Source organism: Ochotona curzoniae, unplaced genomic scaffold (genome assembly GCF_017591425.1).
Source record: "Ochotona curzoniae isolate NIBS_2020 unplaced genomic scaffold, NIBS_Ocur_1.0 contig_2688, whole genome shotgun sequence".
Taxonomy (NCBI): Eukaryota; Metazoa; Chordata; class Mammalia; order Lagomorpha; family Ochotonidae; genus Ochotona; species Ochotona curzoniae.
Window position 1 is genome coordinate 15,423,884 of NW_024465553.1, and position 15,877 is coordinate 15,439,760.

A 15,877-nucleotide genomic window follows, 5' to 3' on the forward strand; every position below is an offset into this window, starting at 1 on the left:
GTACTATCTTAAAAAATGATTTCTTTTCATTACAAAGTCAGAGAGAAGGAGAGACAGAAAGATCTTTCATCCGCTGGTTCATTCCCCAAGTGGCTGCAACAGCTGGAGCTGAGCCAGTCTGAAGCCAGGTGCCAGCAGCTTCTTCAGGGTCTCCCATGCAGTGCAGAGTCCTAAGGCTTTGGGCCATGCTCTACTACTTTCCCAGGTCACAAGCAGGGAGCCTGAAGGAAAGTGGAGCAGCTGGGATATGAACTGGCACGTATATGGGATCCTGGATAATGCAAGGCAAGGATTTAGCCACTAGACTACCACACCAGGCCCTCTGGAACTATCTTGTTTTAAAAATATTTGAGGACCCACATCGTGGTCCAGCCTGTAAAGCTGCTGCGTATGACACTAACATCTCAGTTGGGTGTCAGTTGATGTCCTGGCTGCTCTACTTCCTATCCAGCTCACTGGTATTATGCTGCAAAAAAGCAGCAGAGATGGCCCAAGTGCCTGGACTCCTGATTCACATGGGAGACCCAGATGAAGCTCTTGCCTGGCCTGGCCCTGATGCTTGTGGTTATTGGGAGAGTGAGCCAGTGGATAGAAGAGCTCTGTCTCTCCCTTTTTCTCTGTAACTCTGCCTTTTAGGAGAGGAGAAAAAGAGATACTGATCTTCCATCCTCTGGTTCACTTCCCAAATGCCTGCAACAGTTGGGGCTGGACCATGCTGAAGCCAGAAGCCAGGTTCTCCATCCAGGTTTCCCATATAGGTCACAGGGGCCAGAGTCTTAGGGCATCTTCTACTGCTGGTCCCAGGCCATTAGCAAGGAGCTGGATTGAAAGTGGAACAGGCAGGACTTGAACCATCACTCACATGGGATGCTGGCATCACAGGAGGTGCTTTAACCTACTGCAGCACAATGTCAACTCTAAAACACAGTTTTTTCAAAATGAATGGCATTCAAATTTAATGACTAAAATGATTTTATAAAATACAGGTCTTATTCCTATTGTGAAAATTGGTCTATTTCCTGTGTGTTTTTCCAGTACTTTCTATCAATTAAGATAGAGCTGAAAACAGCAGGAATAGCCCCATAGAAGTGGCAGAGGATGCTACAGTCTATGGGTGAGCGGGATTACTGTGTGCTGAATGAGAAAATGCTTTAGAGCAAAAGCCATTCGCTATAGGAGTGCATGCAAATCATCATGGTCTTAGATTAATCATTTACATTTTGTTTTGTTTTATTTTTGCATAAGCATGAGCCACGCAAATTCAGTAGTAAGGTTTTAGAATGGTGAACCATTAAACCTTCTGAGTCCAGTTTGGGGGAAAAATAAGTTGATTATGATCAAATATTAATACTTAGAATTAATATTGATTTGATGTATGATTCTTGATCCCTCTCTTAGTAGGGGGAAACTAAGTTTTTTTTTTTTTTTTTTACTATTCATTGCGGGGAACTGAGCAAGGCACATCACTACCTTCCACATTAAGTTAACCCTGTAATTCTTGGGATTAAGAAATGAAACCAGAACAGAAAAGAACAATGAAATAGTGAAGTCTGTAAAACCATAGGGGAACTGGAGTCACTCAAGGAACAAGAAAGGCATAACAAAATTCATTCTGAGAAGTCCAGTCATAAGTAGACTCTGCCTGAATTCATTTTTAAAAAACATTTATTTGAAAGGCAAAGTTATGGAAAGAAAGTGGGAGACAGTGAGAGAGAGAGACATCTTCCTATCCTTTGGTTTATTCCCCAAATGGCCACAATGGCTGGGGTTGGGGAAACCAAAGCCAGGTCTTGCTTGTGGATGGAGGGGCCCAAGCACTTGGACCATCTGCTGCTGCTTTCTCAAATACATTAGCAGGGATCTGGATTAGAAGAGGAACACCCAGGATTCAAACCAGTATCCTTTGGAACATGCCAGTCCCCTGAGTTTCATTTTATACAGATCTAGAAGGTATCACATAAAAAGTTACGTAAGCAATCCCAGATCATATTTCATAGTGGTACTTGAATATGTTGTTTTAAAGGATACATACAAATCCAAGTTGATTTTTTAAAAAAATCTTTTCTCTGAGGGCAAAAAGCCACCTTTTTCTTAAAACATTTCCTTCAGGAAACGTGTAATTCTAAACATTGGTCTTGTGTTTTAAAGAGTATGTAAACCTTCAAAAGTCAGTTTTGCACCCAGGCCCGCTTGTGTGTGGGCACTTGGGGTCACCTTTCTGCAGTGTAGCCTTGAGGATGCCGCTGCCACATTTCACCCTGTCTCCAGGAACTTAGCCTGTGTGCCTGGTGTCAGTCCATTCCTGCTCGCTGTCAAGATGTGACAAGCTTTCCTTTGGATACAGATAATTAACATGAGTGCAGTGGATTCGATTTGCCTGTTTATAAGGGTGAGCTTTCTTTGTGCGGCCCCATTAACAGCTTGCCCGTGATATGCATCACACTTGTAGTGGTCACTCTAATGAAACAGCTTCTTCTCTGTACTAGTTTAGAGGATTTTCTGGGTTGGCAGGATATTTCAATTTTAGTTATACTTGCCCCCAACATGTCCCTACTATCAGGTGCATTTCTAGAATTTATCAGAAATTCTTATAGTTACCCAGAAAGATAAGTATTGCTGTCTTTGTTTTAATGAGGAGCTAAACTGAAACACAAATGAAGGGAAGGTACCGTGAATCAGTGAAAAATTGGGAATGCAGCCAGGAGTTCTAACTCTGAGCCTGAATGAAATGGCAAAACAGAAAAGCCCAAGAAGACCACACTTCTTCCCCCAAGGAATTGTGCGATTTTCTAGGCTAGGTAAAATGGCCTTCCCTAGGATGCCCCATTCTCTTCCAGGGCAGTTATTTCAGAAGCATAATCCTGTAATCTTGCTGCTTTGACAAATTCAGATAAGGTTAAGGCATCAGATTTTGCTCCACTATGGGCCTTCTGCTCTAAAAAGAGGCCAATATTGTCTCTATAGGGAAATCGGATGCTGCGTCTGAATAACGGCTCTTCAATTTGCAGTAGTTCCCGCGTGTGCCGAGAAATTGCCTGAAAAACAAGGATAGTTTTTTTTTTTTTAGATGAAATTAACCTGAAAACACAACAAAATCAAAGTTTTACTTTGTTTTCTAGGTGTTTTAAGTGCTAACCCCATAAATTACATCTATGGGGAAATGAAATAATAGAATAACATTCTTGGCTTTTTAGCCTAGTCTTCCCAAAATCAAGGTTTTAAGAAAAACATCAGGTGACTTATTAGCTTTTTCAAAATATCTTTTAAAAATGTTTCCAGAGAAAGACTTGGCCCAGCAGGTAAAGACTCAAATTGGGATGCGTGCACCCTGTATGGAAGAGCCGTGACTGAATCCCAGCCTTATTCTGGATTCTAGCTTTCTGCTAATGAATAATCCTTGGGAGACATCAGGTCATGTCTCAAGCACTTGGGTCTCTGGCACCCTAGCAGGAGACCTGGTTTAGTTCCAGGTTCTTGGCTGGGCCTGGCCCAGCTCAGGCACATTGTGGGCATTTGAGGAGTGGGGAGTGAACCAGTAAGAAGGAGCTTTCCCTGTCTGTTTCTGCTTCTCAAAAATACATACATACAGACAGACCCACTACTGGGTATATTCGCAAAATACATGAACATGGTGTGTCGAAGGGTTGCCTGCACTGCCAGGTTTGTAACAGCATTGTACACAGTAGCCAACATTTGGCATTAACCGAGGTATCCATCATCAGATGAATGGATAAAAAAATGTAGAGCATATACACCATGAAATTCTACCATTTGCAGCAAAATGGATGTGACTGGGGAATATCTTGCTGGGTGAAATAAACCAGACCCAGAAAGACAAATACCAGATGTTCTCCCTGTATGTATCAGCATTGTTGTAAATACAGTTTTGAAAAGCTTTGTTTTATGCCTTTGTCAAATTAATGGTTAATAACATACTAACAATACATCAAACATAGTTTTAATGATCTGGGATAGTTTAAAATGTACTGATTATGGATGAAATCATTTTTTTTTCATTCAGTTATTGATGAAAACTATTGTCTATATTTCCATCTAAAAAAAAAAAAAACAAGGAAAGGAAGAGAGAGAGAGAAAGAGAGAACAAAGATGCTTCCAGGCTCTTATTTTTTCTTTTAGATGAGCAATTTGGTCAGCTATAAGGGCAGTTAATATGTTCATATTAGGAGCCATGACTATATTCCTAAGGTTAATAAATAACTTTTCTGTATAGTTCAGTTAATCTGCAAGCAAGAAAAAAAAGTCATTACTCAAATAGTTACTTAAGTTGTTTGATTAAAAATAAATGTCAAACACTAAAAAGCAGACACTGAAGTTCCAACTGTTTCATTTGTACCTTTATTTGTATAATCTTTAAAAACTTTGGGGGTAGGAGTTGGTGTTTGGTGTGGTCGTGGAACCACTGCTGTGCTTCAGGGCCCGGGTTCAGTCTTGACCCTGTTTCCGGTGATGTGTTCCCTAGGAGACAGCTGTAAGAGCTCAAGTCCTTGTGTCCATGCTACCCATGTGAGGGACCCATATTGAGTTCTGGGCTCCTGGCTACATCTTGGCCCAGACCTGGTAATCATGGGCACTTGGGCAGTGAACCAGCAGGTGGAAGATACCTTTTTATCTCTCTCACCTTTCTACATAAAGAAGAAAAGATAAAAAAAAAAGTTACAATTCTAGCTCTATAATTTGTATTAATTGGGCAATATGTTAATAACAGATTAAATTATGGTCACCTTTTTAAATCTAGTTTTTATCTTATTTTATTTTTTAAGACAGAGTGATAGAAGCGGGAAACAGAATGAAAGACATCTTCCACCTGCTGGTTTACTCCTGATGGCTGCAATGACCTGGGCTGAACTGGGCAGAAACAAGGAGCCTGAGACTCCGTCTGGGTTTCCCACATGGATGATCATGTCTAGCACTTGGGCCATCTTCCACTGCTTTCCCGCGGCACTGGCAGAGAGCAGCCAAGACTTGATCCAATGCTCCAGTTTGGGATGCTGGTGTCACAGACCATTGGCTTAACCTACTGTGCTACAACATAAGCCTCCAATTTATAATTTTTTTTAAAAAGCTTATTGTCATTTTGTTTTAGAAACACACATACACACACACACACACACACACATGCATCTGCCCACTGGTTTACTCCTCAGATGCCTGCAACAGCCAGGCCTAAAACAGGAACCCAGAGCCCAGTCTGGGAATTCCGAATCTGTGGCAAGGACCCAGGTGATTGAACAGTCACCTGCCACCTCCTGGGATTAATGCCTGTCATTAGCAGAACCTGGATGAGAAGCAAAGCAGCTGGGAATCAAACCAGGCACTCTGATATGGGATGCAAGTATGCTGCATCCTAAGCAGCAACTTAACTGCCACATCAAATACTGACCACATCTAATTTTAAACTGTTATTTACAGGGGGGCTGGTGCATTGGCTCAACTGGCTAATTGTCCACCTCTAAGCATATGCATTCCATATGGGCACTGGTTCAATTCTGGCTGCTCCATTTCCCATCCAGCTCTGTGCTTGTGGCCTGGAAAACAGCAGAGGAAGGCCCAATGCCTTGGGGCTCTGAACTCATGTAAGGCACCCAGAAGAAGTTCCTGGCTTCAGATCAGCTGAGCTCTGGCCATTGCAGCCATTTGGGTAGTGAATCAGTGGATCTTTTTCTCTGTCTCTCCTTCTCTCTGTAAATCTGCCTTTTCAATAAAAATCAATCAATCAGTAAATTATTTATTTTGAAGCAATAAATGGAGAGGGGAAGAAAGAGAGAAGGAAGTCAGAGGAGAGGGATGTTTCATCTGCTGCTTTATTCCCTAAATGCCTGCAACAGTTGGGGCTGGGCCAGGCCACAGTTACATACTCAGAACTGCATCTGTCGGTCCGGGGCTGCAGCCTAGCCGCTAAAATCTTCATCTTGCACATGCTGGGATTCCATACGGGTAACGGTTCTAATCCCAGTGGCCCTGCTTCCCATCCAGCTCCCTCTTTGTTGCCTGGGAAAGCAGTAGATGGTGGCTCCAAGCCTTGGGACCCTGCATCTGCATGGGAGATGGAAGAGGCTACTGCTCCTGGCTTTGGATCAGCTTTGCTCTGGCCGTTGCAGCCACTTGAGGAATGAACCAGCTGATCAACGATCTTTCTCTCTGTATCTCCTCCTCCCTGTATATCTGATTTTCCAATAAGAAATAATCTTAAAAAAAACAAAAACACTGCATCTGGGTATGGTACATGGGTGGCAGTGACTCAGTCATTTAAGCCAGGGACCTTTATGGCTCGCAACGTGCACATGAGCAGGCAGCCTAAATCAGGAGTGAAGCTGGGATTTGAACCCAGGGACTCTGTTAGAGTATGTAGGTGTCTCAAGTGGCTTCCTAACTGGCAAATCCCAAACCCTTCAATTTCTGGTTTTAATTATAGCTAATTTACAAACATTGCTCTTTCAATTCCTATTTTGCATCTGGATAAGTGTGTTTCCATAAAGCCACTGCTAGAACACAGCCAAGGGGCATGTATAATGGATTTAAAAAAAAAATAGGGCCTGGCATGCAGTAGCCTAGTGGCTAAAGAGCTCGCCTTGCATGTGCCTGGATATTATATGGGCATTGGTTCTAATCCTGCCAGCCCCACTTTCCACCCAGCTGCCTGCTTGTGGCCTGGGAAAGCATTGAAGGACGACCCAAAGCCTTGGGACCCTGCACCTGCATGGGAGACCTGGAGGAGGCTCCTGGCTCCTGGCTTCAGATTGGAGCAGCTCCGGCCATTGCGGCTGATTGGGGAGTGAATCAGTGCACAGAAGATAGTCCTCTCTGTATCTCCTTCTCTCTGTATATCTACCTTTCCAATAAAAAAAAAATCTTTAAAAATATATAAAGCGGAGTGGTCACAGTTATAAGACAACAAAGCTCATGCTATAGACTACTCTGAACCTGACGCAAAACTGCCCTTTCGCTATGCATTTTGTATAAACTGATATCTTTCGTTTCAGCGTGGGGGGATCCAAGTTACTACAGGTAGTTCTTAAGTGTTCTTATTTGTAATTGATGTTGTTGCATCAAGTATCTTAAGCATTAACTGACTAGCAAAGGTAATTTCACGGATTCCCTGAGGTTTACAGATGATGCTTCTCCCTATCCCCCAAGGGACACTGCAAGTCACACAGAAATTTACTCTAGGTTGAGCATTCCTAATATGAAGTCCAAAACTTTTTGAATGCCAACATGATGTCCCAAGTGGAAAATTCCACACCTGACCTCATATGATAGGTTGTAGTCAAAACACAGATATGCTAAGAAGGCTGTATAAAATTACCTTCAGGCTATGCGTATGAGGTAGCTATGACATACAAATGAATTCTGTGTTTAGATTTGGGTCCCATCCCCAAGATCCTTATTATGTATATGCAAATATTACAGAATCTGAAAAAAAATTCAAACACATTTGATCCCAAGCATTTCAGATAAAGGCTACTCAACCTTTATTTGTATTTTGAAATTTTATTTTCATCTACTTTAAAGGCAGAGAACGAGACAGAGAGAGAGTGATCTTCCTGGGGCCAATGTTGTGGCAGAATGGGTTAAGCCAATGCCTACAATACCTGCACCCCATATGGGAACCGGTTTGGAGTTGTGGTAGACAGGAACCGAATAACAAAACTCTACCTGGGTCTCCCACATGGGTGACAGGTCCAAGCGTCATCTTCTGCCCCTGGGATTCATTAACATGGAGCTAGATGGGAAGCATAGTAGTGGGGACTTGCAAACCAGCATTCAGTGGGACGCTGGTGTCCCAAGCATCAGTTTAACTTGCCTCTTCACAGTGCCCATCCCTCAATCTTTATTAATAAAAAAAGAGCTACAGGTCCATTGAGGGCTGAGAGATGCCAGCACAATTTTAATGCAAGCAGTGAGTGTGATGGGAAGCTACTGTTATATGTAGGAAAGCTACTTAGGAAACAAGAAATAGGAATCTAAGAATTTCTCCTCTAATTTGGAGATTCTTAAAGCATGCCTGAGGTTCATCAGTAGACCATGAAGATCCCCTGATGGCTATAAGCTGGTCTAAAACTGCCCAAGTTCTTTTCTTTGTGATGATCAAGCAGTAAACAATAGACTTTATTTCTGCCCAAAGCAGAATAACTTGCTAGTAATTTATTTAAGTTAGTAAGGATTATTAGAAACATGCATTCATGAAGCAAATGATTGGTTTTCTAAGATTCTTAGATCATATCCAAGGCCAGTGGCCCATATTCAAGGTTTATACAACTCCTACTTCCTCTGGCACCTATTAGAAATGGGTTTTTGAAAAAAAAAAAAGACTTATCATTGCTTCATGTGTTGATTATGGTTGTCAATGATTGCGCTTCTTGCTTGTAAATTTCTGATGGTTTTTGTTTCCTCATTACCAATTTATGTGTGTTTGTTTAGTTGCCTTACAGTATGTAACTATGGACATTTGATTAAGTGGAACCTAAACTTTACTTTAAATCTAGAGGTATAATTGTGTGGTTCACATTCAGCAGATTTAGAATTTGAACCACACAATGATGTGCTTCAAGTCTGGTTCATTCATAGCAACTTGGATTAATCCTAAATGCATTTTGCTAAAGAAAAGAGGCCAAACAGAAAGGCTACACGTTATTTGATTCTATTTATGGACCATCTTAGAAAAGGTGAAACAAAAAACCAGATTGGGAATGTTCAGGCATTTTTGGCTCACTACAAAGGGAACAAAGGGAGATTTTAAATTTGTGCAGACTTTTAAAATCTCAGGTAGAGGAGGAAGCCAGGATAAACTATGGGTTATAAAGAAAGATATATCTTGTTGACAAGGGTGAAGAAAGAAGCAGATACAAGGAACTTTTACCTTGGAAAGTAGTGTTTTGTCTAGCTACTGTAAGGCTCAAGGTAAAAAGCTGTACAGGAATATGGCATGATTTGGTACATTTGCTCTCATAGTTACAGGTCAGCAGAGCCAGGCTGTAAATCAGCAAGAGAGTTTGTGGAGCAGGAATAATGGGAAAGTTAGAATGAGCTCCATGATACTGGACTACAATCAGAGAGATCAACATGCATGTGTATTTAGTTTCATATGTTTATCTTCAGCTGGATTCAGTATTAAGACAGGTATTTGTGTAGCCATGAATTTCTATAAATACAGATTTTGGGCGTCATTCTACTGAGAGAAACTAAAAACAGTGACACTCTGGGAACAAAAATCCCAATGACTGCTCATTTCCTGGCTTTTAATTGCCATTCTCTGATCAGAGCAACCAGGGCTCCTTGGAGAGGTGGCTATTTCTGATGCTGCTGTAAGGAAAATACAACATGAGCCTGAGCAAACTTGTAGAGCCAGGAAGTAATGAGATGCTTTAAAAAAGGAGGAGGAGAAGGAGGAGAAGAAGTTAAAAAAAAAAAAAAGACACAGAAGCAAATTTATTTATGTTTCATCTGCATCTTGAAACATTTATTTGGGGGGCAGTGGCTAGGGGTGTAGAAGAAACAGACACAAAAGCTCCCATCTGCTGATGCATTCCTCAAATGCCTGCAGTGGTGGGGACTGGGCTGGGGCCAAAGCCAGGAGCCAGCTAGAGCTGGGGCCAGAGCCCAGAACTCAGTTCTGATTTCCTATGTGGGTGGCAGGGTCCCACCACTGCCTTGCAGAGTCTGTATTACCAGGAAGCTGGAATTGGGAGTTGCACCAGGATTTGAAGCCAGCTGCTCTGATACGGAGCCTGGGCATCTTGGCCATTATCTTAACTGGTAGGCCAAACATCCAGGCCAAAAGAATGTAAGAGCCTATTTAAAAGAATTCCCAGGGGTCACAGACGAAATTGAGCAACAGAATAAATACCAGCAGTCTTGGGTTATAACTCAAAGCATAACATAACAATCTCTAAGTCCACATGATCTAAATGGCTGAACAGATTAAAAACAGGGAAGAAAGGACGACTAAATATAGAAAAGTTCTCTACCAGAAAGTCCCAGTGAAACACAGAAGGAATGAGTGAAGCAGAAAATCATCTTTAGAACAACATGGTAATGAGAGCACACAAGATCCACTGCTGAGAGCTGAAATTAGCAAGCAAAACTTTAAGGAGAAGCAGGGCATCTGCAAAATGTCATACTATCTTCCCCAGCACACTTATTACTGTGGCATTTTACTGTATGTCTGTGAACTCTGACACTCCTCCCTCCAGATGTAGAACTCAGTTCCCCTCTCCCTGAATGTGGGCTGGATGTAATAACTTACAAGAAGGCTAAGGAGAAGGAAAGGCAATAACTTTACAATGAGGAAACTTAACCAGGTGATCTGATCAATATTTCTAGCAATAAATCATGTTGGCATCTCTCCCCTTGACAGGAGGAGATGAGGTACACTCATCATGTGCTGTTGTCTTCTCCCAAATCCACAACTGCGGTCTAGTCATGGGGAACCTCAGGCTAAAATGGAAAGGAATCTCTAAAGTACCTGATATCACATCTTTAAAACCATCAGGGTCAAGAATAACAATGATCCCGAAACAGCCATGTGTTGGAGAAGACCAAGGAAACTTGAGAACTAAGTACACTGTGATAGCTCAGATCAGGTCCTGGAAAATCAGCCATCAGGCAAAAACGCAGAAATCTGGATAAAGTCTGTAGTTTAGTGGCACAGGTCCACACCGAGGTTAGTTTCAGATATTAACATTAGGGGAGGCTGGGCTAAGAGTATACAGAAACTCTGTACCATCTTTGTAAAACCTTTTGTAAAACTGAAATTATCTAACATTTTTTTTAAACCTTTGCGTGTAGCGATACTCTACTGCTGGGTTGTTGCTATTAATTTATGCTAAAGAGTTTGCAGTAGGCCAGAGCAGTAGAATTTCTGCGACTGAAGTGTCTATAAAGGCATTCTTTATGAAAAGGGTGTATACAAAGGAATAAGTCATTTAACTATGTTTTTCTCTGGATATTTATTACAGTTCTTTTACTCACTTGCTTTAGTGAATAGTTAAAAATAGTTTGAGAATGAATCTCTAAGAGAGAAAGATGAAGCATGTGAAACATTACATTGGCATGTCCCTGGAATTAGTAAGACGAACTTTCTCCATCTACCCCTCACCCTTTTTAATATTAATTTGAAAGGCATAATATCAGAGAAGAAAAGAGAAAGAAACTTGCTTTGTTGGTTCACTTCCTGAATGCCAACTTCCGCTGCTTTCCTAGGCCATTAGGAAGGAGTTAGATTGCAAGTACTGTGGCTGAACATGAACCAGCACCCATAGAGAATACCCCAGCCATAGGTGGTGCTTTACCTGCTATGCCACAATGTTGACCTGCAATGTTAGCATATTAACCAGCATTTTACCAGCTAGGCGAATTGCCTGCCCTTAGTTAGCTATTTTATGTGGTTCTTGTCTAATATACTTTGGATGACTTGAATATTATGTTACTCTAGTAATCTCATGGAAATTGACTTTGATGATAGTTGTTCCAAAGTTTGCTGATTCACATCTGTTAGTATAAAACACACAGACCACAGGGTTCATCACTTCCTTTTGAGAACTTCAGAAGATTTTCAGACCTTCTGTTTTTTAATGAAATCAGATAAAGTAGAACTAGAATTTTTAATACTGCATGTGGATTTTATATTTTGGGAATTTGAACATCAAAGGAGTAAAATGAATTGGCAAGCTCATAAAAATGCCTTTTTTTATGACAAAAAGCTGAAAGTCTTTCTTGGTACTTAAATCTTTTTAGTATTTGGATTATAAATGACTATTTTTCAAAATCTGCTCCTTAATTTCATTTAGAAAATTCAGTATAGTGTAGGTATAAGTAGAAAGTATAGCTCAAAAACACAAAGGGTGTCAATTTTGACATAAAAAGAAGGGGTCTATCGAACAGTACTTGGTAGATCTGTGAGGGCAAAGTTGTAAATACCAAAGTCAAATAAATGATCTTACCCTCATTATGTAATGGAAGTGCATGGTCACAAAGATGTTCCTTTAGAGAGGCAAAACAATGTGGTGTAGTGGTGTAAGCAGAATAGAGGAGATGGGAGTGGGCACAGTGGTTAACAGTCACCACTTGGAATGCCTGCATTCCATATCAGAGTGTCAACAACAGCTCCACTTCCAGTTAAGCTTCCAGGAAGGCAGTAGGTGATGGCTCAAGTACTTGGGTCTGTGCATCCAGCCTGGGAGACTGGAACTGAGTTCTGGCTTCCAGCTTCAGCCTGGAACAGCCTTGGCTATTGTGGCCATTTGGTGGGCAGGTATGGTGAACCAGCAGATATAAGATCCAGCCATGTGGTTATGTGAATCAACAAGCATATTTTAAGACTACATCTGCCTGTCTGTCCATCTGTCTCATATGGGAAGCTGGCCTTGCAGAAGGCAGCTTCAACTACCATACCACAACATTGGTCCGTCAAGTGGTATGTTAATTGCCATGTCGTATGGCTTGTTCTCTAAAATGTTCTTTTCTATATATAATTTTATACAGTGAATTATCAATATCAACTTTATTTTTGTTCAAAAGGCAGAGACAGATCTTCTACTCACTGGTTTACTTCCTAAATGTCCACAAACAGTGGGGGCTGCGCCAGGCTGATGCCAGGAGCCCAGAATTAATATAGATCCTCTATATGAGCACCCGGGATAAAATACTTGGATCTGGAGCCAGCACTCCAATGCAGGAACCCTCAGATGGGGACCTTAAAAGCAGGAGGCCTCCACAGGATTCTAGGTCTCAGACAATAAAAGCTCTGAAAAGTGGGAATGGAGAAAATGAGATGGCCTCAAGTGCCAGGGAAGACACCAACAGCTGCGTGGATCCAAGAAGAGGGAGGAAGCTACCATGGAGAGCTGGGGGGACTTGGCATATGATCACAACCTCAGCAGCACTTGGAAGAAAAAGAGGCAAGTTGGAGACAGACGGTAGCGCTGCTGCAGCACTCTACTGGGAGACCCTTTGTCCACAACTCACCTTCATGTCCTCAAAATCCGTTATCCCCATCTGAGGGAGGTTGGAGCAGTTGACATGGATGAGTTTTCGGCCACTGATGAAGTTTGCAGTGAAGCACTCCTGTTGGTGGGAGAACATAACTCAAACACCATGAATAAAAGGCAGGGAGGGCAGGGAAGAGGGATGCAAGCTCAGCGTGTCATTACTTCCATACTGAAAAAAAATTCAATTTGTTTTGTCTCAATAGTTCCATATTTTCCCGTATCCCCCATCTAAGCCTGTGATTAAATTTCATACTGCTGTTTAAGTTTCTTTCGGCAGCTGCCACCAGTGACTCTTCATGTCTTCATCACATTCTTAAACACAGGAACTACAGGTTTCACAGCTCATGATGTTTCATGGTAACCTGAAAACATGGCTGGCAACAGTGAAATTAAGATTCTTACAATACCTGTTTCATAAAATGATTTTGGGTTAATAGGATGGCTTTAGTACTCTCAGGTGTTTGTGATACATGTAACATATGAATCCTTGGGAGCAGACACTGAAGGATTTAACAGTAGAAGTTCAAGGTAAAGGAGTTGCCACTCAACAAAGTAGCCAAAAAAAGAAAAAAAAAAAAAGCCCAACTTTGGGCACAATCTACTTAAAAATATAAGTGCACGAGTGTTTATAATTCCTTGGTCTTTATTCAAGGATTTCAGAGGAGAAATCACTAGGCTGAGCAGTATGAACAAATTTGTGACCCTTCTTTACTTTCCCAAATACAATAATTAGCAGTGGCAAGGCCATAATGAAAATCCAAGCTACCTTTAGCACAGTCTAGAACTTTTCTATATCCTGGCTGGTGAAGAAGAACGAACTCAGGTAAAGAGGAATGTAGGGAACAGAAGATGGAAATGTGGGATTTGAAAAAGTCACTTTGGTATACCTTGTATTGTGGGAAGCCTAACTCGCTAATCCACTCTGCCACTCTCTCCGGACTCCACTTGAGATAATCAAATTGTGGCACAAGTCTTTCTTTTGGCTGGATTCCTTTATCTTTAGGTCCTGGTTCCTGCAATTCTTGGGATGAATCTGTAGTCTTTTTAGTAAGGTCTGTGAGTTCAGGCTGTGACTCTACGATATACACGTTGGAGTAATGTGACTGAACAGATGGAAGCACGCTTTGAAGTTCCGAATAATACTCATAATCTGTAGAAACAGATATGACTTCACTTCCTCTGTCAGGCTCTAAGGCAAGGTCTGTTCTAAGGCTCTCAGAGTGCTGCAGCTCCTCCTCGTCTGCAGATTTGATGGGCTCGGGCCTGTCTTGCTTGGCAAGTTCTGCAAGTGTTTCTTTCTGTTGGGTTTCCTCTGGTAACTCTAGACTTCTCTCAGTTGGCATGGCTGCTGTCTTCTCTTGAGTCTCTGGCTTGGTCTCCTGTGGTGGCACTTGACCTGTGCCCTCAGTTGATTTCTGTAACAGTTCTTCCTTTGGAAATTCTGGCTGCATCTGTTCTGGTGTTTCTAGCTCTTTCTCTTCAGCGGACTCTCCCAGTGTCTCCTGTGTTTCAGCCTGCTGTAGCAGCTCTAGCTCTTCAGTTGATTTTCTTTGCCTCTCGATTTGATCTTCTGATTTATTGTCTTCTGTTTGCTCTAGAACTTCCTCAGTTGATTTTGTTCGGGTCTCCTCTTGAACTTCTGGCCTGCTTTCCTCTGGAGGCATTAGACCGGCATCCTCTGAAGACTGTTCTTCCATCCCCTCTTCTGACTCTTCACCTGTGTCCTCTGGAACTTCTGATCCCGTCTGTTCTGACAGTGTTGGACTTGGTTCCCTCGATCTTTCCCCGGCAAATTCTGACGTGATCTCTTCTGCTGGCTCTGCAGCTTTCTCCTCCATGGACTGTCTCAGCTTGTCGTCTGGAAACTCTTGTGTTTCCTCTGGAATCTCGGCTCCGGCCATCTGGGCTGTCTCTAGTGTCTCTTCATCCCCTGTTACTGATCCGTCACTTGGGGAATCCTCTCTGATCTGCTCTGGAGGCTGCACATCCGTTTCTGCATGTTGTTCGCTAAGTGATTCCTCTGGAACCTTTAGTAGCTCAAGTATTTTCCCACCGATTGTGGCCGCGGGCATTTCGGAGGATAGCTCCGAATCCTCCTCTGTCTCCGTGCGAACCTCTGTAACATCTGATTTCGCCTCCTCCGATGGCTCCAGGTCGGTTTCCTCACGCTGTTCATCCCCGGGCACCTCCAGATCCTTGAAGATCTCCTTGTCTGTTTCTCCTGAAGTCTCTGACTTGACCTCTTGGGGAATCCTTTGTTCCGTTTCGCCAGACAGGTCGGTCCCAGCGTCGGGAGCAGTGTCTTCCTCAGGCGTCCCGGCTGATAGTGGCTGTCCACTCTGAGTACTCTCAGGCGCCTCCTCTTCCAAGTTCTCGCCCTGGGTTTCCAGCGGCGGTGGCTCTTGGTCAATCTCTGCGGGTGGCTCCGCGTCTGTCTCCGCCACAGTGTCCGTTTCGGCATCTTTGGGCAACTCAAGAGGTCTAGGCAGTTTGAGTGTCTCAGGCTCCAGCGTCTCTTCTGGGCCAACGTGGAAATCTTCTGGGACTTCAGCCATTCTGCAGGTTAGCGGACGCGCCCAGGCCTCCTAGCAACCCCAACTTCCGATAACGTCTCCATGGACACCACGATTTCCGGTAGCATCTTCCTGAATTTTCTCCAGGTTTTGTTGGTTCTTCCAACTCCGGTTTTAAGCATTGGCCATCCACACTACAAAGTAGCTTTCCCTCCGGCGTCCGCATCGCCAGCCTTCCCCGGCCCGTGCTCCTGGGGCCGCCTGGGAGCCGGGTGCGCTCTGCCTCCCCGTCCCCCGCACCCTCTTTCCGGCCCCTGGCTGCGCTCGGCTCTTCTCGGCCCGCTCGCTCGGCCTTCG

At 42.9% G+C, this 15,877-nt stretch overlaps 2 protein-coding genes across 2 annotated transcripts in view; one reads left to right on the forward strand and one right to left on the reverse strand.

Annotated features, from left to right (window-relative positions):
* The window catches only part of NOXRED1 (NADP dependent oxidoreductase domain containing 1), a 41,326-nt gene that overhangs the window by 14,512 nt on the left and 10,937 nt on the right, over positions 1-15,877 (forward strand). The window lies entirely within an intron of this gene.
* SAMD15 (sterile alpha motif domain containing 15) lies at positions 1,714-15,562 on the reverse strand. Its single transcript, XM_040975244.1, has 3 exons — positions 13,895-15,562; positions 12,985-13,083; positions 1,714-3,035 (listed from the first exon to the last, which is right to left on the reverse strand). Exons 1-3 carry the CDS (start codon positions 15,560-15,562, stop codon positions 2,814-2,816), a joined length of 1,989 nt encoding a protein of 662 aa, XP_040831178.1. The 3' UTR covers positions 1,714-2,813.